This window comes from Syngnathoides biaculeatus, chromosome 12, assembly GCF_019802595.1.
Source record: "Syngnathoides biaculeatus isolate LvHL_M chromosome 12, ASM1980259v1, whole genome shotgun sequence".
Lineage (NCBI taxonomy): Eukaryota > Metazoa > Chordata > Actinopteri > Syngnathiformes > Syngnathidae > Syngnathoides > Syngnathoides biaculeatus.
Window position 1 is genome coordinate 8379387 of NC_084651.1, and position 22328 is coordinate 8401714.

The 22328-nt window shown below is 44.0% G+C and overlaps 3 protein-coding genes across 5 annotated transcripts; 1 reads left to right on the top strand and 2 right to left on the bottom strand.

The window, feature by feature from the left end:
- Positions 1-629: 629 nt before the first annotated feature.
- On the bottom strand, positions 630-1493 carry LOC133510070 (probable rhodanese domain-containing dual specificity protein phosphatase). Its single transcript, XM_061837748.1, has one exon. The coding sequence runs from the start codon at positions 1293-1295 to the stop codon at positions 630-632; it is 666 nt and encodes a 221-aa protein (XP_061693732.1). The 5' UTR covers positions 1296-1493.
- Positions 831-13172, top strand: si:ch211-248a14.8 (uncharacterized). Of its 3 annotated transcripts, none has more exons than XM_061837683.1 (5): positions 831-953; positions 6130-6194; positions 6677-6872; positions 9402-9702; positions 11717-13172. In XM_061837683.1, the coding sequence occupies exons 2-5, from the start codon at positions 6169-6171 to the stop codon at positions 12115-12117; spliced, it is 924 nt and encodes a 307-aa protein (XP_061693667.1). In that variant the 5' UTR covers positions 831-953; positions 6130-6168; the 3' UTR covers positions 12118-13172. The 3 variants fall into 3 exon arrangements, with proteins under 3 accessions (XP_061693667.1, XP_061693668.1, XP_061693669.1); XM_061837684.1 differs by lacking the exon at positions 831-953 and adding an exon at positions 2600-5921; XM_061837685.1 differs by lacking the exons at positions 831-953; positions 6130-6194; positions 6677-6872 and adding an exon at positions 6958-7147.
- Positions 13173-13354: 182 nt separating this feature from the next.
- ecd (ecdysoneless homolog (Drosophila)) lies at positions 13355-22327 on the bottom strand. Its single transcript, XM_061837681.1, has 14 exons — positions 22071-22327; positions 21780-21988; positions 21579-21696; positions 21406-21493; positions 19969-20147; positions 18716-18908; positions 18505-18633; positions 18306-18431; positions 18141-18226; positions 16283-16386; positions 15942-16188; positions 15429-15499; positions 15144-15352; positions 13355-13756 (listed from the first exon to the last, which is right to left on the bottom strand). The coding sequence occupies exons 2-14, from the start codon at positions 21982-21984 to the stop codon at positions 13553-13555; spliced, it is 1959 nt and encodes a 652-aa protein (XP_061693665.1). The 5' UTR covers positions 21985-21988; positions 22071-22327; the 3' UTR covers positions 13355-13552.
- Position 22328: the final 1 nt, after the last annotated feature.

A 22328-nucleotide genomic window follows, 5' to 3' on the forward strand; every position in this document is an offset into this window, starting at 1 on the left:
CAACTTTCTGAACGTAGGAACAAGCCATTCCATGTCTTCAAATCTCATTCCCGGAAACTATTTGACTGCTTTATTATTATGTGGACGTAGGAAAAGAGCTAACGGAATAGTTTTATCATAGTTTTTAACAACACCCTATGTGAGAAAACATTTTTTGGCTGTGCGACAAGTCACATAGGTTACTTTATCTTGATTTAACAGCAATTGATTGTGGGTCAAAGATGACTTGACTTGGTCCGGACCCAGACCGTGTTCCGCCATTTGAAGACAGCTGCTCTATGTGCTGGCATATCAGAGTAATGTTCCCAGGGCCTTACGAATAAATATTGCTGGCCAGATTAATTTAAACTTTATTAGCAATTCATTCTACAACAAGATTTCACATTCATATAGCTATCGGCAGGATCTTCCTCTCCTCTGATTGGTTGGTCAGAGCAAATCCTCACTAAAGATCCAGGTAGCAAATTCACAGTCTGCTAATGCTTCAGCGGCCATTTTGACATTTCGTTGTGTTGGTTGTGATTTAGAGCAAAAATGTCTGTACACAAAATTACGCAACACCTTTTCTCAATGTGAAATGCTTGAAAAAAAAAAAACATTCCGTCTATCGATTCACATTCATATTCCAGTCATCGGCGGATATCATCCAGTGAGGTGAGTCTTCTCCCAAAGAGTTGCTCTTCGTAGGTCAAAAGCTGGCGCAGGAAGTTCACATTTGGCGCTGTGCACGCCCTTCTCTCCTTTAGCCAGCGCAGGGCGTGCAGCAGCGACCAGTGCTGATGCTGCATGAGGAAGGCCAGCGTCAGTGCGGAGCTGCGGCTCCGGCCCATGCTGCAGTGGACAAGAACCCGCCCGGCCGGCTCGGCCCTCAGCGCCGCGTTGATGAACCTGGACGCCAGCGGCAGCGCCTCCACGAGATCCTGCTGGCCGTCGTCGGTCAGCCGCAACCGCAGGTAGCTCAGCGTGTTCGGGAAAGCGTCGGGGCAGTTGGCGGTGGCGTTGACCACGTGGCTGATGTGGAGGTTCTTGATGATCTTATAGTCAGAAGCCTGTTTGGCAGAACCCTGATAGAGAGCGCCTTCCAGAATCTCTGACGGGTAAATGGTGAGCATTTGCCGCTCGAGTTCTACCAGGATCATGCGCGGTGTGCAGAGGAATGGGTACAGGGTTTGAAATGCCGAAAATCCACCCAGCAGGATGACGGGATCCATCCCCAAATTACTGAGCTGGAAGAAGCAGCGCTGAAGTTCGGGGGAGTCGCTCCGGGCCTTCGCACTTCCCACTGAAATACACATAAAAACACACCGAAACAAGTAACTGAGCTAATGATTCCGAACGAGTCCCCTATCCAATGAATGCTTGAGCTCTGACCGGGGCTGGTGCCGTACTCTGCATAAAGAAGTATTATACAGTACTTCTGTAGTTCTATGCAGCTGATGAGACATCCAAGGTCTGGGTGAATTACTGTCACACAGGCTCGCGCTGTCACGACGTGGCACTCCTTGTACCTAGACACACATTCAACCATATCATCATAATATGCTTTGAGTCATAATTTGTCAATATTATCATTAAAGGTCAAGTGTCATGCCTCTAAAATAGATGTTGTAATGAAAAATGCATATAACATGATTCACTTCAATGTCTATATAAAAAAATAAATATGAGCGGAGAGCACGTCATCCATGCGCAATGTTACAGAATTCTCATTCGACATTTAAGTGGTAGCCATATTGCCTGCAACGTCTGTTCATTACGTCACACGAGGGCATTCGCCATTAAAAACAAGCTGTGCCACCTACATGCAAAGAAGAGAGCATCTCACAATCGACTGAAGTGACCGGGGAAATATTACCCTATCGTTTTGAGCCATATTTAGATGATATGCGGATCACTTCTAACTAACAACAGACTCCCAGACAGTATGAATGAGGCAGCCCGGCCGAAGCTTCCCACCACGGACAAGGTGCCGCTGAAGCCGTCCACCGCGCAATAGTACCTTATCGTTTTGAGCCATATTTAGATGATATGCAGATCACTTCTAACTAACAACAGACTCCCAGACAGTATGCATGAGCCAACCGCACCCTCAACGCACCGCATTAGCCACCCCGGCTGAAGCCGTCCGCAGCAGACGAGACGCCGCCGAAGCCGTTCGCGGCGCCGACGGGTACATCGACACATTTTGCACCTCTGACTTACATTTGCGGATCTTTTGTTACAGTATGAGAGGATTACGCCCCCCCCCCACACACACACACACTATTGTTTTCTTTTTAATAGCTGTATACACACCTACATGTCATTTGGAACCCACAAAGTTCTTGTCCTTTGCACCCGTGCAATCCATTTTTCATGACGAACTGGTTCTTTTTGAAAAGTATGAAGAATGAATCCATCCTCCTGAGTGTTCGAACAATATCCAGCAATACAACGAGCCGGCATTTTGGCTAACACGAAGGAGAAAAAAAAGCTACCTTCCAGCAGGTAAAACTAGAAGAAACATACGAGACCGCCTGAGTGGACGTCTGCTCCTGACGTCACTTCCTGCTTCTTCTCGAAAACAAATCCGTCCAGAGGATTTTCATGGCAGGAGTGACAAAAAGCCATATACGTCAAAATCACGTTGTGTGGTGAAAAAAACAGATGGGTCCATTCCAGCTGCCCTTTTTTTTTTTTTTTTTCATTAATAACATACTAAAAATCATGCATTTCATGACAGTAGACCTTTAACAAAGATCCTCTTTGCATCATTTCCAAATCCAATTCGCTTATACTTTAACATTTGGTGTTACCAACTACCCTGAAATTCTCAAAAGTTCCATGGGTGATAATGGAAGATATTAATGGCATAGCCAAACTTTTTCCGCAACAACTGTGAGATAAGTGTTGGTGTTGAGAAACCCTAATCTCTTGTAGGTGCAACAAAAAGAGGAGTTGTTGAATCATCTCACAAGAACAATGTGAGTGTTGCAACACCCATATCAACCACGGTTCCGACGAAAAGTGTGGACTTTAAAACTCCCACATCCCACATACTTGTACTAAATAAATACAGTAATAATTTTCAGACAAATGAATGGCTCGGCACGCCTGGATGGGAAGTACTGATCTACACTCGTAAACTTTGATGAGTGCACTACAAAAGGTTCTATATTTTCCAGTGCCAGCAAGTGGGGGAATCAATCATATGCCTGCGTGGTCTGACAATTTAATGACAGATGAAGACTGAAAGCCTACAATTACGGTGGATCCACCCACCTCTCTGCGTTCCGGCAGTCCAGAATGAGAATGTAGTGAGGATCGTAGAGGGCGGGCTGGCCTTCTTCGGCGTTCAGCAGGTTGTACACCTGCTGTGGGGTGACGTAGCCACGTTCCACACGGGCCAACTCTGGGAGAGCGGGAATTAGCACTTCCTCCGGTTCACTGACTGATCGCAGAAAGAACAATAAACACTGTGCACGTATGAGCTTTTTCTGTCAACGGACAAAAGGTCTGTTTACCTTTTCTCTGGATGGGCATGACGGATGAGCGATCGCTGTCCGTGCTATTGACCTCCCTGTCGGAGATGCTCCTCGCTGTTCGCGGCGTCTCGGCTGCCTCACTGGGGGCCACGCTACAATTGTTATTTAATCTGACACAAAGGACAGCATTTAAGATCGATGTTCTCAGCTGCATACAAAAAAAAAAAAAACACCGTGCCATACCTGGAGAGTACAACACCCATCTCGACTTTGGCAGATGCATCACATGCTCCTTCCAGCATGTCATCAGAAGAACACGCTACATATTAAGAAATGAATCCACTCAATCCTTTGCCTAAGAAGTAGGGAAGCTGTGGGAAAACACCCACCATCCACTATAAGTTGTTGCCGTGATTCCTTCTCAGCCTTTGCTCCAGACTTGCTCTTAATGTAGCCCGGTGGTCTTGGAAACCCAGTAGAAGTGAAGTGCTCTGGAGGGCCGCACGGTAGCTGGCCGTGACAGCCAGGTGACAGAAAAGGCCTGGGTGTGAGGCTGGTGTCACCCAAATACATTTTTCAGTCGCCCTGGAAGATCCCGAGGGACAAGAATAGAGCAGCAATGAATAATACGCAGGTCACTGATCAAAAGAACTATATAACATTAATACATTATATAATGGGGATTGTGAGCACTTCAACAAAATTTGACAAATTAGACCAGGACGCACCCTCCAGTTATCTGGAATATATTGTATATACTGTGTTTTAATATAATACCTACTATACTTTGTTTTAATATAATACTTACTGCAGACTTACAAAAGCATATTTCATATGTAACCAATGCAAAAAAAAAAAAAGCGTGGAGAGTCTCAGTCGACAAATTCATCAAGAAATTCGTCAAGGAATTAGGTCATTATTGCCACCAGCCTCTAAATTAGCCTTTATTTCGCACCCATTTTTTCTTTCTCTATTATCATAGTTCATCATAATTGCAACAGCCTGGACAATTGACCCAATTTGTTTGTAATTAAATATAAGTAAATATAATACGGTATAGTGGGGGCACGGTGGTTCAGCTGAAAAGTGCTGGCCTCATAGTTCTGAGTTCCCGAGTCCCGGCCCCGCCTGTGCGGAGTTTGTTCTCCTCGTGCCTGCGTGGGTTTCCTCTGGGCACTCCGGTTTCCTCCCACATCCCAAAAAGGTGCAACATTAATTGGACACTCTAAATTGCCTCTAGGTGGGATTGTGGGTCCGGCTGTTTGTCTCTATATGCCCTGCGATTGGCTGGCGACCAGTTCAGGGTGTACTCAGCCTCCTGCCCGTTGACAGCTAAGATAGGCTCCAGCACTCCCCACGGCCCTTGTGAGGATAAGCGGCAATAGAAAATGGATGGAATATAATACGGTATAGTGGTGGCACGGTGGATCAGCTGAAAAGTGTTGGCCTCACAGTTCTGAGGTCCCAAATTCAATCCCGGACCCACCTGTGTGGAGTTTGCATGTTCTACCCGTGCCTGCGTGGGTTTTCTCCAGACACTTAATTTGACACTCTAAATTGCCCCTCGGTGTGATTGTGAGTGTGGCTGTTTGTCTTTATCCTGCGGGAGGCTGGCAGCCAGTTCAGGGTGTACCCCGCCTCCTGCCCGTTGACAGATGGGATAGGCTTCAGCACTTGTGAGGATAACCGGCAAAGAAAATGGATGGATGGATGGATGGGATACGGTATAGTATTTGTGGAACCTTGAATTTTGCCCTTTTTCCATTGCGATTTGGTTTGTTTCTTATGGTCACTCGTGTGCGGGTGTGAGTCGCCGACTATAATTTGCTTGCATTTGTCATTGTCTATTGGGGACAAGGAGCGGATGGTTCAAAGTTTGAGTATCATTGTCACATTTGTACCATGACAGTGATTTGACCCTGCACGGGAGTTCGTTTACTTTTTACATGGGGCCATGTGCCTGCCGGCAAACCATTATGGCTGAAGGGCTGAATGTCACAAACAGGTGTCAGAAAGATTAGACAAAGCGGACCATTTATTTTAACTCCCCCACGTTAGTTGTTGTTACTAGTTGGAAATTTTGCAATGACAAAACTGGACAATAGATTAAACTCTCACTTATCTGTGTTTATGCAGTGTATAGTATGTATGTGTCATAAAACACATACAGTACTAGACATACTGTAATCCATGGATGAGGTCAGATCAGTTGAAGAGGCAGTAATTGTTTGTTTATTTATTTATTTGGGGGGGGGCAAACAACGCTTGAAAAAAGTCCATTGGGACCTTTGAACCGCAGGAGCGAGGAGGTAAAAGCAGCAGCAGCAGCAGACCATGTCAGAAATGAAGCGCTTTTTTTTTGTCGAATGGAAACGCCCATTTCTTAGTAAACAATATTTGTATTTTATTTTATCACCGTCTGTAAATGAAATCGGACTTCAGGGCGGTTGACACATGGTAAGTAACGCTGCTTTCCCTTCATTGTTTTTTTCTGTTTGTCTGCTTCACTATTTCGTAATGAAATGAACACACGGGCTTGGTTTCCATGAAAGAGTCTCACAATGAATAGAAAAATGCTTAAGCCTGACAAATCCCTGCATTTGTTTGTTTGGAGGTTTTTTTTTTTTTGTGGTTAGAATTTCTCCTTTCCCACCTTCGACTTCAGATAAGAACACTGCATTAACCGTTGGCGACCTTGTGCAGAATGACAGCTAGTCTCTTGGCTGAGAGGTAATCTTACGCGCTTTTACATGTTCTATACTATATATCTATTTTCCTTTTTTATATAAACCATCTATAGTTCAACTGTATACCTTACTGTGTGTTGTAAATAGTTGTGACCTGGCTAAATTTACTAGATATATTCTGTATTAGCACCACAAAGCAAACATTAAATCATTATAATGATAAACCCTGGCAGATATGTATTTTACAGATATTATGACAAACATCAACAAGGTGCTTCAATAATTCCTTGACTTTTGAAAAAAGAACTTTAGAGATGCAAATGTATCACAATCCCTTGTTTATAGGTATTACAAATACTACAGCCCGATTTTCCTTCACTGGGAAAAGTGCGGATGTTAAAACATGATGATTATTTTTATAGTTTACATATTGCTTTTTGTAATATTTTACGTACACGTGCACTGCTCGATTTCCAAGATGTATTGTTAATGCACGACCGTGTTTGTTAATGTGTGACGTGGAAGGTGGAGAGCTCGGAGATGGTGCACCAGCGCGGTGAGGACGCTGTCCTCTAAACATGCCCTGAAGCCTCTGATGCCCCCCCTCGCCGTGGCGGTCGTCTTCCTATACGACTTGGCCGACAAGCTCCGCTCGTTTGTGGCGGGCATCTTCATCCCCCAGTACCGCTATCCGTACGGGGTGGCCCTCTGCTTCGGCCAGGTTGGTGCCCGACATCACCTGACAGAACTGCGCACGGCCACGCTGAAGGTCGTTGAATGTACACGTTATTTGGCGTTCTAACAAAAGGGCAAAGTTCGCGTACGCGAGCGGGGGTTCGCGGCGAGACCCTGGGTGTGTTTTTCACTAAACACTTCAAAGTCTTTGCATGCAAGCGAAAGCCCGACCAAAGGTTGACGCAGATGACTAAGCTGTGTGAAGGACAATCACTGGAGCGAATCGTGCGTGGTGGAGAGGGTGAGAAGCAAATGTGGAAGGTATGTTGGCCAACAAAATTTGTGGCATTTAGTAGAACTCATACCTCCTTCAAGGTTTAACTGTTCACAAAAATCGCGGCATACTATCATGCAGCATATTTGTTTGTCCCTTTGTGATGACAAGAATGTGAAGAATTGACGTATAACACGAAAAATATTGTGGAATATTTGACTTCAAAGTGACTTAAAATGGTTTCAGATAAGACTATTTTCAGAAAAGTGTGCGGTGAGAGAAACCTCTGAAAATCTGCCTCTGAGCAAGATGTTCTTAATTCTGATGGATTGTGGCTTTGGTGCCTTGGTTTATATAAAACCGTCTCAGGACCCATGACTTGACAACTGCTGGCACGGTGGATCAGCTGGTAAAGCGTTGGCCTCACACTTCTCAGGACTCGGGTTCAATCCCTGCCCCGCCTGTGTGGAGTTTGCATGTTCTCCCCGTGCCCGCGTGGGTTTCTTCCGGGCACTCCGGTTTCCTCCCACATCCCAAAAAGATGCAACATTAATTGGACACTCTAAATTGCCCCTAGGTGTGATTGTGAGTGCGGCTGTTTGTCTCGATGTCCCCTGCGATTGGCTGGTGACTACTTCAAGGTGTACCCCGCCTCCTGCCCTTTGACAGCTGGGATAGGCTCCAGCACTCCCCGCGACCCTCGTGAGGATAAGCGTCAAAGGAAATAGATGGATGAATGGTTTTGTCATACTAATGTCCAGAAATTGCCTCTCTTACAGCTACTTACCTCTGTTTGACCCAGTGTTGTATCCACTTTCTCCATATGTGGCTAACACTGCTCCTTTCCTCTGATTACTTGCCTCTATGTAGACCCAAGACCCAACCCTCACTACTTGTTAGTGCACACGTGTTATGTCGACAGTGCTGGGTCAGAGAAGTAGGCAAAGATCTTCAAAAGTGATAAGGTAGATAAGGTCAAGAAGTTCTAATGACCCCGCCTCCTGCCTGTTGACAGCTGGGATAGGCTCCAGCGCTCCCCGGGGATAAGAGGATAAGCGGCAAAGAAAATGGATGGATGGACTTTCATTTCGAGCGATGGTTAAAATGTGCTGCTTTAATGGCTGCCATGTCAAAGGCAAATGGTAAGCAGAGCTGTATTGTTTTTGTCAGCTATTAGCTTCTGATAAGTGACACATACTTGATAGTGACGTTGTCAACGCCGCTGAGGTATTTTTCGTGGCTGCATGCGCCACATACATTCATACCTGTCAACTCGTACGGTTTAGCCGTAGTTTATACGGATTTTGTGGTGAATCTTACGTATACGGCCGTATATCACAAATCATACGGATTCTGAACATTTCCGTTTTGAAGAAAGTTACACATGAATACAATTCTGAACACTGTAATGCCACTAAATAGACTTTGATGATGAGACATTAACTTCAGATATTATCATTATGGAGATGTAGAATAAAAATCATTGAAAAACTTTGTGTTTTTTTTCCTCTGTTATTTTGACATATAATTTGCTTCTGTATGTTATAAGGATTTTTTCGTCTCTATAAGGATTTTTTTTGGTAGTCTGAAAGGTTGACAGGTATGTACATTGCTAAAGTTTTGTACACTAAGTGATGTTCTCATTGTCCGGTACTGGTTCAAGTAGAACCCATTGGTACATGAAACTCTTTACCGCTGCCACGGTTGTCATGGCAATATAAGCAATACTAGGGTGGGTTGTTTTCAGGAGACAGGACCCAGACCAGGACCCACCTCACAAAAAAAAAAAAAAGGCTGAGTCCAAGGGAGGGTCCTGTAATTCTTGATCATTCAGGTATTTTAACAAAATCCCATTGTTATGTTATTAAAACACAAGGGAAGTCTTTAAATTGTGAAAGAATCCATATTGTTTTCCTGAGCTAATTTTACATGGAATTATTGGAGGTGTTAGTAGTAATTTGTCCTAAAAACACACTGAAACCAGTGGAAAGATTGCAACCTGCAACATAAGTTCCGTTTCAGTTCAAAACCAAAGTTCGGCAATGACCTTGGAATTCACATCACACTCCCCTTGAGATCGTTATTGTAAAAGTTTACACGTCATCGCTTGACGTGCCATCTGCTGGGTTCCCATTTACGGTGGAGCTAACACCTTCCTCGGTGCGCCATTAAACACACCATCTGCGAATATCAATAGGGCCCCTTTAATTAAGCAAAAAAAAAAAAAAGGGAATCAAAACATTAGCATAAGCACTATAACAGTAGATTGTTGTAGATGTATTCTATGGTTTTGTTTTCTAGGTCCTGGTGTCTGTGTTCTTCTTCAATCTACTCCACATCCTGGGCGTGGCACCACTGAGGCGGTACAGTCGTCCACTAGCAGAGCGTCTCTTGGTGCCGTCCATCTGCAGCAGCGTCTACGCCGCGCTCGCCATGTGGGCCGAAGCCAGCGGGTCGTACGATGGTCTCTTCTCGCTCTCCCTCCGGCCACTGGCTCTCATCACGGTGGGCCTGAGCTTTGTGCTGAAGGTCACAGCGCTGCCCTCTGTCCACACATCCGTCGTCGTCTCCATCTTGACTGGGTCTTCGCTGGCCTTCACAGGTAACACCACAATTCCGCAACCCGACACGATGAGAGTTGCGGTCGCTAGTCTGTCGCAGGGCACGCAATTCATACTCACCTACGTATGCTGCCCTGCTAATAGCAAAGATAGGGTAATAATTGACACCCCCTAAAAAGGGGTTTGTAATTGTGCAAAACCAAATACTGTACATGAAAAGGCCAAGATCATAAAGCACCAACACCATACATCTAACATGTACACAGTGAAAAGCCCATGTTACATAAACAACCAGTGTTGGGAAAATGTATTTTCAACACAGCAAACTCCACACGGGCGGGGCCGGGATTTGAACCCTGGACCTCAGAACTGTGAGGCAGATGCGCTAACCCACTGGTGTCAAACTCAAGGCCCAGGGGCCAGATCTGGCCCACGACATGATTTTATGTGGCCCGCGAAGCCACATCTAGTTTGTCAATTTCCATGAGTCTTCTAAAAATCTGTACCCAAATTTCAAATTGTCATATATCGTAAACGATAAAGTTGAGATATTACGAGCATTTTTGTGTTACCAAACGTGAATAGTTGAAAAGCTTGATTTCTGATTCCAAAACTAGTTCATAAATTGATATAATTATGATGAGAGGATTAAATACTTTTTGTTCCACGGTCATAACGCCCTTCTGAGGGAAACCGGAAGAATAATGTGGCCTGTGAGAAGAATGAGTTTGACACCCCTGCTCGAACCAGTCGTGCACCATGCCGCCCGGTTCAGGTCATGTTCGCCCAAAATATAAACTGAACAAAATAATTGTGGTTAAATTATTCAACACAAACACACCACCTTCACATGAAGCTCCACAATAGTATTTACCTGTACTACCAAAGTAGCCTGAATTACACACCTGCAAATACTGGCTAGGCATTCGACATGGACAAAAAAATATGATAAAGCAAATACTTAGCAGATACTTTGCAATTTTTACTTTAAGCCCAAGTGTCATCCCTGTAAAAATTCTAAAATAGATTTTAAAATGAAAAATATATATCAGATTATTCACTTCAATGTCTATATGAAAAAATAAATATGAGCAGAGAACGCGTCATCCATGCGCAAAGTTGCGGAAGTGTCATTCGACATCCAAGTGGTCGCCATATTGGCTCCATCTACTGGCCGTGACGTCACCCCGGACATTCGCCATTGAAAACACGTTGTGGTCCCTACAATGGGAGACGAACACGCCCCTTCTGACACTGAAGTTCTTTTTGAAGAAGAGAACATCTCACAACCAAGTGAAGTGACCGGGGCAATATTACCCTATCGTTTCGAGCTATATATAGATGATATGCGGATCACTTCTAACTAACAACAGACTCCCAGACAGTATGTATGAGCCAGCCCGGCCGAAGCTGCGCTCGTCTGCCCACTTATTCTGGAACACGGAAGCCGTGATCGACGGACACGGCGCCGACGGGCACATCGACACATTTAGCACCTCTGACTTACGGACGTGAATCTTTTGTTATGTTCTGAAATGATTACGCCCCCCCCCCCAACTATTGTTTTTTTCAGTGGCTATACACACACCTACCTGTCATTTGGAACCCACGAAGCTCTCGTCCTTTGCAATCCATTTTTCACAACGAACCGGGTCTCTCTGAAACTTATGAAGGCTAAATCCATTCTCCCGAGTGTTCAAGCAATTTCCAGCAATGCATTTTTGCTAACACGAAGGAACCAAGAGCTACTTTCGCGCAGGTAAAACTAATAGAAACAAACGAGTCCGCTTGAGTGTGCTACTGCCCTTATCGTCACTTCCTGCTTCTTGTCGAAAACAAATCCCTCGATAGGATTTTCATGGCGGGAGTTACAAAAAGCCATATATGTCAAAAGCATGTTTTGTGGTGAAAAAATGGATTGGTCCATACCGGTTGCCGTTTTTTCATTAATGACATACTAAAAATCATCTCTTTCATGACAGTGGCACTTCAAGTAATATTTAATGAAATGACTAACATCTACTGAAGTATATATTTCTGTTTATATACTTTTAGCCTGGAGTGGTCTCTCAGTCGTGGAGCCTCTGGAGTACATGTATGCGCCTCTGGCCATCATCCTCCTCAGTCTCTCTCTGACTTGGCTGTCCAAAGTGTCCGAGGTTGAGCGCCACCAGCTGCCTGCTGAAAACCAGTTCTACGCTTTGGACATCTACTACACTCTGCTGGTGAACCAGTGCTGGGTGCTGGGCCTCCTGTGGACGCTGCACCCCGACGGGCCCCTCCTCTCGCTGAGTCGGGCCAACTGGCACAGCCTCCTCTTCCACGGTTACCTGCTCGCCATCTTGCTGCTGGGGATGCTCCTCAACTTTGCACTTGTGATGTCAGCGCTGTGCATCTCACCCCTGGCTGCGGCATTATTACACTCGGCCAGGGAACTGTTGCACCCTTTTGCATAGCTGCTGAAATTATGATTTTTTTTTATTATGGATGGATTATTTAATATTTATTACCTCTGTCAATAAGGTTATAGTCCTACAACGAGGTATAACTGGGCCTTCACTGGCGACTTACCAGACTTCGTACACCTCTTAATACCTCCACTATCACATTACAATTACAGAAACCTCAATGCTGTACAAAACACAACAGCATAATCTGTGAAATGTACATTATCAGGACCAGTTAAGAATCAATATTTATCTCATAACAAAATACCCTTACCATAACCACAAGAGATAGTAATTATTTAACCTTTTAATGTGTGCAGTGCAAGCTGAAATTCGAGAAGAAATTTTAACACACATTCGCGGTAATTTCCGGCCTAAAGAGCGCACCTGATTATAAGCCTCACCCAGTACATTTGTAAAGGAAATACCATTTGGTACATACATAAGCTGCACCTGTGTAAAAGCCGCAAGTGCCCACATTGAGATATTTACAGAGTAAGACTGTACACAGAAAGAGCTTTCAAAGTTTTAATACCTTAGCTTAGCTTAACATAGCAACAACAGGGTGGCACAAACAGAGCTGGTAAAAGAAAGAAAAAAAAAACAGCCGCGGCAGCTACACAGTAGCAACACAGTAGCACAGCACTGACAGGTCTGGTTAAAAAAAAAATACATGCCTAAATCACTGGGCCGTGGCAGTAACACAGCAGCAACACGCTAGTGCGGCGCTAGTGTTAGCGCGGTGCTAACAGGGCCAGTTAAAAAAAACATACTGGTAAAAATCACTGAGACACGACAACAGCAACACGCTAGCACAGTGCTAACAGGCATTTAAAAAAAATCTATATGTTAAAAAGAAAAAAAAAAACATACTTATAAAAGTCACTTCCTCGGCACATATATTCCACCGGTCTCACTCTTACCTTTTCCGCTTGAGTGTCCCTTGCGGCGTTAGATAAAAAATGCACATATTAGCCGCATGACCGCATAAACTGCGGGGTTGAAAGCGTGTGAAAAAAGTCGCAGTTTATAGGCCGGAAATTACGGTACTGTTGGCATTACAGCCAAGAAAAATGCTATGCAAAAGATCTATGGAAAATTGTATTATAATTTTGTAAATGTTGGGTCAGTCCCTTTACATTTGTTTAATCAAGCAGAGAAGCCCTCTCTGGTCTGGAATTCCCACTGGTAAAAATAACATATTTTAGCAAGGCACTTTCATTGCAAAAATATTTATTTCAATGCTGCCAAACAAATGTTAAGCAGAGTCAAATGATCTCTACACATTATTTAAAACCTTATTAGGATCGTGCATTCATTCACTGCAACTTTGATGTATGTCATAATATGTAATAACTGCAGATGCATCTAAGTCTCAAAATGTTCATTCTTCCTTTAGATTTGAATAACAACTTTTCCTCACTCATTAAGGACTCATTAGCTGCTATGAGCGGTCCGAGTTCAGGGGGAGGTGTATCCCCAAACTCTGCAGCAAGTTGGAGGCGGGTCCGGCCAGCCCTTCCTGACTGCTGAGGGACTCCATGAGGTTGGTGACCAGGTTGAGGTCCACATCCAGAGGCTGGATCTCCGCATCCTCGGCCGAGTTCGAGAGGGGCCGTGTGGCCGGTGGATCGGCCGACGGAGAGCTCTGAGAAGAGGACAAACTGTTTTCATTCTTTGCTATAGCACTTCGACATATTAGCGCTACTGGTGATCTGGAGTCTCTCCTGACATGTGGATGACTTAGTGGGATAAGATATGGGTGACCGGGCTTCAGACCATATGATTTTTTTTTGCGAGCAAAAACCTAGGATACAATATGGTGGCAGTTTTATCAACTCACTCCACAACAAGTGTCTGTTTATCCACAAAACACAAATGACCTAAGGGCAGGTTCTCTGAAGGCAACGCGTAGCGACAAAATAAGCTTAGACATAAAAGTTAGCTTTGCCCCAAAACTTGTTTCTTTGGCAAGTTGTCAATAAAACGGCCCTGCCCGACGGTGTCTTCTTACTAAGTAAACTGCAATTCACAAATGACTTTTTGAGCTACTGTATCCATGTTGTATCTCCATCCATCCATTTTCGGTATGCTGGAGCTTATCCCAGCTGACTCTAGGCGACAGCTTGGGTCTATTCTGAACTGGTCAGTCACATAATAATCATCATAATTTAATTTTCAGTTAACCCAGCATGCACATTTTTTAGATGCAGGAAGAAACTAGCCCATTCTGCATTTATTTATCCAAAATAATCACATTAAAAAAATAACGCCAAAAGCTCATGTCAGGAATTGACGAAGATGAAAACAAAAGAGGCGGCACGGTGGGTCAGCTGGTAAAGCGTCGGCCTCACAGTTCTGAGGACCCAGGTTCGATCCCGGCCCCGCCTGTGTGGAGTTTGCATGTTCTCCTCGTGACTGCGTGGGGTTTCTCCGGGGCACTCCGGTTTCCTCCCACATCCCAAAAATATGCAACACTAACTGGACACTCTAAATTGCCCCTAGGTGTGATTGTGGGTGCGGATGTTTGTCTCCATGTGCCCTGCGATTGGCTGGCAACCAGTTCAGGGTGTACCCCGCCTCCTTCCCGTTGACAGTTGGGACAGGCTCCAGCACTCCTCTTTGAGGATAAGTGGCAAAGAAAATGGATGCATGGATGAAAACAAAAGAGATTTTCGTTGGAATTATACTTGTTAGTTTTGCAAAGGTTGCTTTAGTTAAACGTTTTTTAAAAGCGCTTTATTTTTTAAATTTATGCAAAGCAAAAATGAGGTGGGATCATGCTCTACTGATCGCTGGCCATTTGCTGCACACATGAAGACAAACAAGCATTCACACTCACAGTCATATTTTTGCAAAGCGGGAGGAAGCCACAGTACGGGTACTTGGAGAAAACCCACTCAAGTATGGGGAGAACATGCAAAACTCCTCACAAAAAAGCAGGCGTTGGGATTCATTCTCAGAACTATGCTGGACCAGATGCTCCCCAACTCATTTTGATAGGAGACAAATCTAACGCAAAGGTCGGTTCTTACTGTCTGATTAAAGCTTTGTCCGATATGTGTGTTCATCAGCTCTTGGTCCATTTGATCCATGTATCCTTTAATCGTATTCAAAGCCTCCATCCCATTTATTTCCCCAGGAGCAGAGGGTGCCTCGTCTAGTTCTTCATCCTCCTCCCCTACTTCCGCCCACTCATCTTCCTGAAGATCATCCGAATCGAGCGTTTCTACGTCACTTGTGTCTGAAGAAGGGGAAAAAAGAAAAAAAGGATGGATTCAAGTTAAGTCATCAGCAGGCAATTTCAAACATCAACACACCTAAAATTCGTTCCAATTCACTTATGAAGGTTGCTGTGTCGTAGGTGAAAGGATGACCGCATGAAGAGTTCCTGCAGTGAAAGACAAGCATATATTAAATCCGTTCTCTGAGTGGGACTTAAACCTTCTACACTAAGTACCACCTCGTGAAAATTATTTAGAACTCCAAGTGCCACGACCATGACTAACATTAAAATAGTAAACCCAAGTGTTCAAAACGGTTTTTTTTTTAAATATTCCTGTCACCCACATCACCATTACACAGTTTTAACTTTAAGATAGCAGTTAAATGATAAAATTAAAATATTTTGTGCATAAATTTCAATGAAAAATGCACTGAAAAAAATTGATTACAAATAATTCTGATTAAATGCAAATGTTCAACTTGAAAGTTGAATTAACTGAATATTACTGAGCCAGTGATTAATCTGCATACCACTAGAGGGAGCTAGGAACTCCCCACATTTTGAATCACAGTATGAGCTGACATAATGGGTCAGAAGCAGGTCTCACCGAGGCAACTCTGCCCCCATGTACGATGACTTTGCATTAAGGAACCCCTCCATCCTCCGGCTGACTCCCAGCAGACTGTAACCGGCCTCCTCTTCTTCCTCGCTGTCCCCAGTCTCCGTACTCCCGGTGTTCTCTGCTTGCCTGGCGGACTGAGGGCGTTTCCCCGTTGTAACGCCTGATCCAGACCCGGCCCTTTCCTCGAGCATGCGCTCCAAATCCGCGGCGGTGACATCCAGCCAACTGTCACCTGAAGACGGCCACGATGAAACATGTTAATAGCATCTGAACTTGAGTAGAAGCCCCTTGGTCGCTACGCCCTAGCACTGCCCTCCGTCACTCACTGTCCTCTTGCGGGAGCTGTGCCTCTCGCTTCCTCAGCTCCTGCAAATTGGTGGGATCAAAGGACTTCAGCAGTTGGAGAACCTCCTCCCCAGGAGACATCTCACTGCAAGACGGGTCAAAATCAAGCATGTTTAAGATCACATTTCTAGCTTTTTGAACACCTTCAAGCACAGGTGTCAAAGTCAAGGGCCCGGGGGCCAGATTTGGCCCGCTGCATGGTTTTATGTGGCCCGCGGAGGCAAATCATGTGTATCAACTTCCATGATTTTTTTGTAAGAATCTGTACTAAAATTTCAAATTGTCCTATTATAAATGATAGCGTTGAGAAATTACAAGCATTTTTGTGTCACAAAAACAACAATAGTTGGGAAAAACCCATTACTCTAGATTTCTGATTCCAAAACTAGTCCATTAATTTCATGTGTAAATATGATGAGGTGGTTAAAGATTTTTATCGTTTCACTCCCATGACGGCCCTTTGAGGCAAACCGCAAGTACAATGTGGCCCGCGGCAAAAATGAGTTTGACACCCCTGCCCGAGGGTTTTGGTTTTGAAAAATATTTTACTGTGAGGATAGAAAATGATTGATGGAGTCCAAATCCCAATTCCAATGAAGCAGACATTGTGGAAGATAATAAACACAATACATGATTTGCAAGTCCCTTCACCCTATATATAACTCAATATACTACAAGGATGAAATATTTAATGTTAAAACTGATGAAAACTGATAAATATTCTCAAATTTTGAATGTTAAATCTTCAACACGTTCCAAAAGAGCTGGGACAATGGCAAGTTTACTAAAGTGTTAGATCACATTTCCATTTAACAACAATCAGTATTTGGGAATTACAGGCTCTTTAGTTAATTTTAGTTGTTCAACATTCCAAAGTCATAATATATATATATATATATATATATATATATATATATATATATATATATATATATATATCTTGAAAAAAAAAACATATATTATGTACTCACTGAGTACATTCTAGCAGGTCAAAAAAAAAATATCCATAAAATATCATCATGATACATGTCATTGCATTTTGAAATATGTTGAGGTCCCCAGAAAGATTTTGTCTAAAGAATAACCATAGTGATTCTAAGATGGCCCATTTTGTTTTTTTGGGGGGGCAAATGAGAAAGGAATTGAAACAAAGTGCTTACCCTAATTTCCGGCCTATAAACCGCAACTTTTTTTAAACGCTTTGAACTCTGCGGCTTATGCGGTGATGCGGCTAAATTGTGCATTTTTTTATAACGGCTGTAGGGGGGCACTCGAGCGGAAAAGGTAAGAGTGAGACCAGTGGAATGTATGTGCCGAGGAAGTGACTTTTACCAGTATGTTTTTTTTTTAACCGGCCCTGTTAGCGCTGCGCAAGTGTTAGCGCTGAGCTAGCGTGTTGCTGCTGTGTCTCAGTGATTTAGGTGGGTTTTTTTTTAACCGGCTCCGTTTGTTCTGTTTGCTACTGTGTAGCTGCTGTGGCTGTTTTTTTTCTTTACCGGTATGTTTTTTTTTTTTTTTTTTAAACGAGCCCTGTTCGTGCTACTATGTTGTTGCTATGTTAAGCTAAACTAAGGTATTCAAACTTTGCAAACTCTTTCTGTGTACTGTGTTTTTTTGTAAATATCTCATGTTTCAATGTGGGTTTCAATGTGGCCACTTGCGGCTTTTACACAGTTGCGGCGTATATGTGTACCAAATGGTATTTCCTTTACAAATGTACTGGGTGTGTCCTATAATCCGGTGCGCTCTGTAGGCCGGGATTTCCGGTATATTTTAGGCACATGTTTAGGAATATATGTTTTGTATTCATAATGACAAGCTCAAAACAAAAGGTCTCACCTGGATTTTGAGGTGACCGACTGTCTAAAGAAATGTTCTGCTGAGGTCATCAGCTGTCGCCAACCTGACGAACCCTCCATCTCTTCCTGTGTTTGAACGCAAAAGCTGAAATCTCTTCATGGCTAACGTGTATATTAATGTAGGGATTCAAAAAGCCAGACTAACGCGGAAGTAACCGTTGCTCTTCAGACTTTGCAGAAACCTTTTCCACTGAGAGTTGCAGCTGACCGGGACGTCTCCCTCTGAAGACGGCAGCCTGCACTTGGAGCACAGGATCTCAAAGCCGTGGGCCTGGGAAACACAAAGGAATGAGGGACACCATTTGTCACAAGCGATTTATTAAATATTAACAATATTGTCTCACCAGCTTCATGCCAAGATCGTATGCTTTGTGCAGCGGGTCCGAGCGCGCAGGCATGGTGAAGCCGCTCCTCTTGTCCGGGACGAAGTGTTGCTGCTGCAGCTGAGCGTACAAGCACCGAGTGAACGTTACCTGGAAGAACACGCGGCATCTCAAACGTAAACAACTGGACGGTACCACTGTGAAATGAAAAACTTTATTTACATCGGCGTACCGAGGTTAAGAGCCGGGTGTCAGGCGGGAAATTCTTGAAATTGTGGCACGCCTGGAGGTCGATGGGGTCTCGCAGGTAAAAGGCGGACACGGCCGGGGCGACGAGATTGGGCCGCTGCTCCAAAACCATGGCCACCCCCGCCGGGACGAAGCAGTGGGCGCGGTGCAGGCTGACTGCAATCTTTTCCGGATACCTAAACCGAGGACATGAAGAAATAGTAAGCCTGTAGTATCTGCTGAGGATGGGTCGGGCCCAATATGAGGATTTAATCCCTGTTCCAATCAGAACCAACCATCCCGTGTTGTGATGGGTGTTAAAGTGATTTTTTCCCCCTGTGTTGTTCCAGTACACCACTATTGGTTAGTGTGTTTAGTCTGCTAATTTGGGGTCCAGTGAACCCTCACATATTTGCTCTTTGACCTTCACCTATTCACCTTCTATTTTTTTTTGTTCTTTTTGGAACTCACTATCAGTTATTTGGTAAAAAAACTTATTCACTGTTTTTATGTTCATTGCTTTGGCCCCATCTTGGTGCCAATGAACAATGTGCAAGTGTGTTGGGAAGTTTCATTTTAGTAGTCCATTGCCACCATTTTGTGGCATCGATAGAGCTCGTGCACCGTTTCACGTGACTTTTGTTTACGTCGCCATATTGCCGGTCAAGCTAAGCATTGCTCAATGCTAAGTCGGTTGGAGACGACACGGAAATATGTCTTGTAGCGCGACGCCCAGTCTTGTCCGATCCCGTCAGACACACACGCACACACGCACACGCACACACACGCACACGCACACACACACACACACACACACACACACACACACACACACACACACACCAATCTTTAAAATGTCAGCAACCCCACACATTACCAGTGAAACAAACGGGCAAGCAACATCGCGCATCACACACAACATGATATCTCCATATCGCCAATATTGAACAGATGTAACATTTACGATAATCGGTCCTGACCGTTTTCCAAGCAGAATAGGAGGGCGGGGGGGGGGGGGGGGGGGAGGAAGAAGATCACTTGACACACCTTTACTCATTATCTAAATGATCTCCTGACAAAGTGGCCAACTGGGTCTCCTTTCACTCTCTCCTCTGTGAAGGACACAATCTGCTGTTGTGTTGTACACGCACAATACATATTCCAACTTCGGCACCCAAATAATGAGGAAACTGCAGGAATTGCTCCACACAAATATAAACACAGTTTTAACAGGTTGATTTAGGACAGAGTACTCACCCATCCATCCGCTTATTCAGGGCGCAGGTAATCTTGGAGCTCGCCCGGCATGCTTCCGGCTGGGAGGAGAGTAACGCTAGAGCTTGTGGAACACTCGGTACCACATCCTTCGGGATCCCCGTCTGACTGGAACGCGAAGGACAGGGCAAGAGATGCAACGCACCGCGATACAGAAACACCTAAAAATAATAAAAAAAATAAAAAAGTGGAACATGAAAATATTTATTTGGCTTCAAAGGGGCAGTGGTTGGAAGTAACAAAGTACAAATATTTTGTGACGATACAAAAGTAAATATTTGCAGGTGTTTTTAGTTTTCTTGCATATACTTCTCACAACATTTGCAACATGATATAGATAGTTACATTCTAATCCTTCTGCTTCTTCATCTTCCTCCGGGTTGTGCTGTTAACGGTCACCACAGGCGTGTCATCTTTTTCCATCCTATCTCCTGCTTCCTCCTCTCTTACACCAACTGCCTTCCCTCACTCCATTTATCAATCTTCTCTGCGGTCATCCTCTAGGTCTCTTGCCAAGAAGCGCCATCCTCGACACCTCTCTACTCATGTACTCACTTTTTCTCCTATGGATGTTTTGAAACCAGCAAAGTTTGCTCTCTTTAACTGTCTCTCTCAAAAAAAAAAAAAAAAAATCTAAAATTGGCCATCCTTCTGATTTTAATCGTATCCTAGCTGCTCACTCCTAGGGAGAACCTTAACATCTTTATTTCCACCACCTCCAGGTCTTTCTCCTGTTGTCTCATCAGAGCCACTGTCTCCAGTCCGTACATCACGGCTTGCCTCAGCACTGTTTTATAAACTTTGCCCTTCATCCTAACGGAGACTCTTCTGTCACATAATACACTTGATACATTCCTCGACCCATTCCAACCTGCTTGAACCTGCTTCTTCAGTTACTTACCACAATCACCATTCCTCTGGACTGTTCACCCCAAAGTATTTGAAGTCGTCCACCCTCGCTCTTCCCCCACCACCCCTCTCATTCATGCACATATATTCTTTCTTACTTCTGCTAATCTTCATTCCTCTGCTTTCCAGTGGACGCCTTCAGCGTTCTAACAGTTCCTCCACTTGCTGCCTGCTTTTACGACAGAACAATGTCATCTGCAAACATCGTGGTCCACTGGAATTCCAGTTTCACCTCATCTTTCAGCCTAACCATCACCACTGCAAACAAGAAAGGACTCAGAATTGATCACTGATCCAGTCCAGCCGCCACCATAAAGTCTTCTCTCACGTTTACAGCACACACTTCACTACGATTCAGTTGCCCTCATTCTATATTATTCTGACATATTTCTGTGCCACTTGAGATATCTGCATACAGTACCGCAGTTCCTCTCTGGGTACCCTGGTGTAGAAATACAGTATATGAACAGTAATTGTTGTATTTAAATGCACCTCATCTCAAACACTCACCCTGTTCTCACTAGTTTCCGGATTCAGCCATTTTGGGAGATAATCTGCTACTTCAATTAGAAGGAATTCCCCATCGTTGTCCTCAACGCTGTAAACAATCGAACAAACAAAGCTGACTAAAAGCAGAAGAGGAAAATTCTCATAAGGAAATCCATAGAAAAAGTTTTCCTCACCTTGCAACAAGCTCTGGAAAAGCCTCTGTGATTTGCTTCAGAAGGTAAACGATAAACCACTCATCTTCCACATTGTCACCGAACTGGGTGCTGCCACCAATATGAGCTGGTATACCCCCTGAACATAACAAGAATAAAAACCAAGAATTATAATCGATCCTCGCTGTGTAGAGTAAAATCACAGACGGATAGCACTTCTACCTTTCTCAGGATAATACTTGAGGTTGAATGGCTGATTCTGCCAGATGTACTGCGTGGACAGAGTCGCTACTTTTGCAAGGATCTCCTCCACAAGGCACGAGAGGCGCTCCTCAATCTGTTGTACCGTAGAACTGACGGGCTGGGTCGGAAAGAGTTTGTAGTGGACTGCATCCTCTTGAAGCACTCTCCTCTGGAGCACATCCATTTCCCTGTGGGGAAAATATATTTAACGTAATGCACAAGTGAGATGTGGAAGTTTCTATATACACCCAATACATTTAATAACATTACCTTGACTTGTTTGTAAGACGTTATTTAATGTCGGTATTTCAACAAATGTTTTTATTTACGCCACTCACGCCGTTCGTCATGATCATGGGTTCTACTCTCAAATCTCTTCGACTCGCCAAGTCGGAAATAATATGTTCCTACAATGTGAGACTATAGCAGCATGGCCAAAGTAGTCTATTTTCTCGTTTTAAATTGTAAAAAAATATTACTGAATATTTCCATTATTCACATAATTTAAAAATAAACATTTTATTCTCC

Bases quoted from the DNA above. Each gene is read 5' to 3' on its own strand.
- LOC133510070 (XM_061837748.1), bottom strand. From the start codon at position 1,295: ATGTGTATTTCAGTGGGAAGTGCGAAGGCCCGGAGCGACTCCCCCGAA.
- si:ch211-248a14.8 (XM_061837683.1), top strand. From the start codon at position 6,169: ATGACAGCTAGTCTCTTGGCTGAGAG. The intron at 6,195-6,676 runs GTAATCTTACGC...GTGACGTGGAAG, and splicing joins GCTAGTCTCTTGGCTGAGAG to GTGGAGAGCTCGGAGATGGT. The intron at 6,873-9,401 runs GTTGGTGCCCGA...TTTGTTTTCTAG, and splicing joins TGGCCCTCTGCTTCGGCCAG to GTCCTGGTGTCTGTGTTCTT.
- ecd (XM_061837681.1), bottom strand. From the start codon at position 21,984: ATGGATGTGCTCCAGAGGAGAGTGCTTCAAGAGGATGCAGTCCACTAC. The intron at 21,494-21,578 runs GTGAGGAAAACT...GATTGTTTACAG, and splicing joins TTTCCAGAGCTTGTTGCAAG to CGTTGAGGACAACGATGGGG. The intron at 20,148-21,405 runs GTGAGTGTTTGA...TATTATTTTTAG, and splicing joins CGGAAACTAGTGAGAACAGG to GTGTTTCTGTATCGCGGTGC.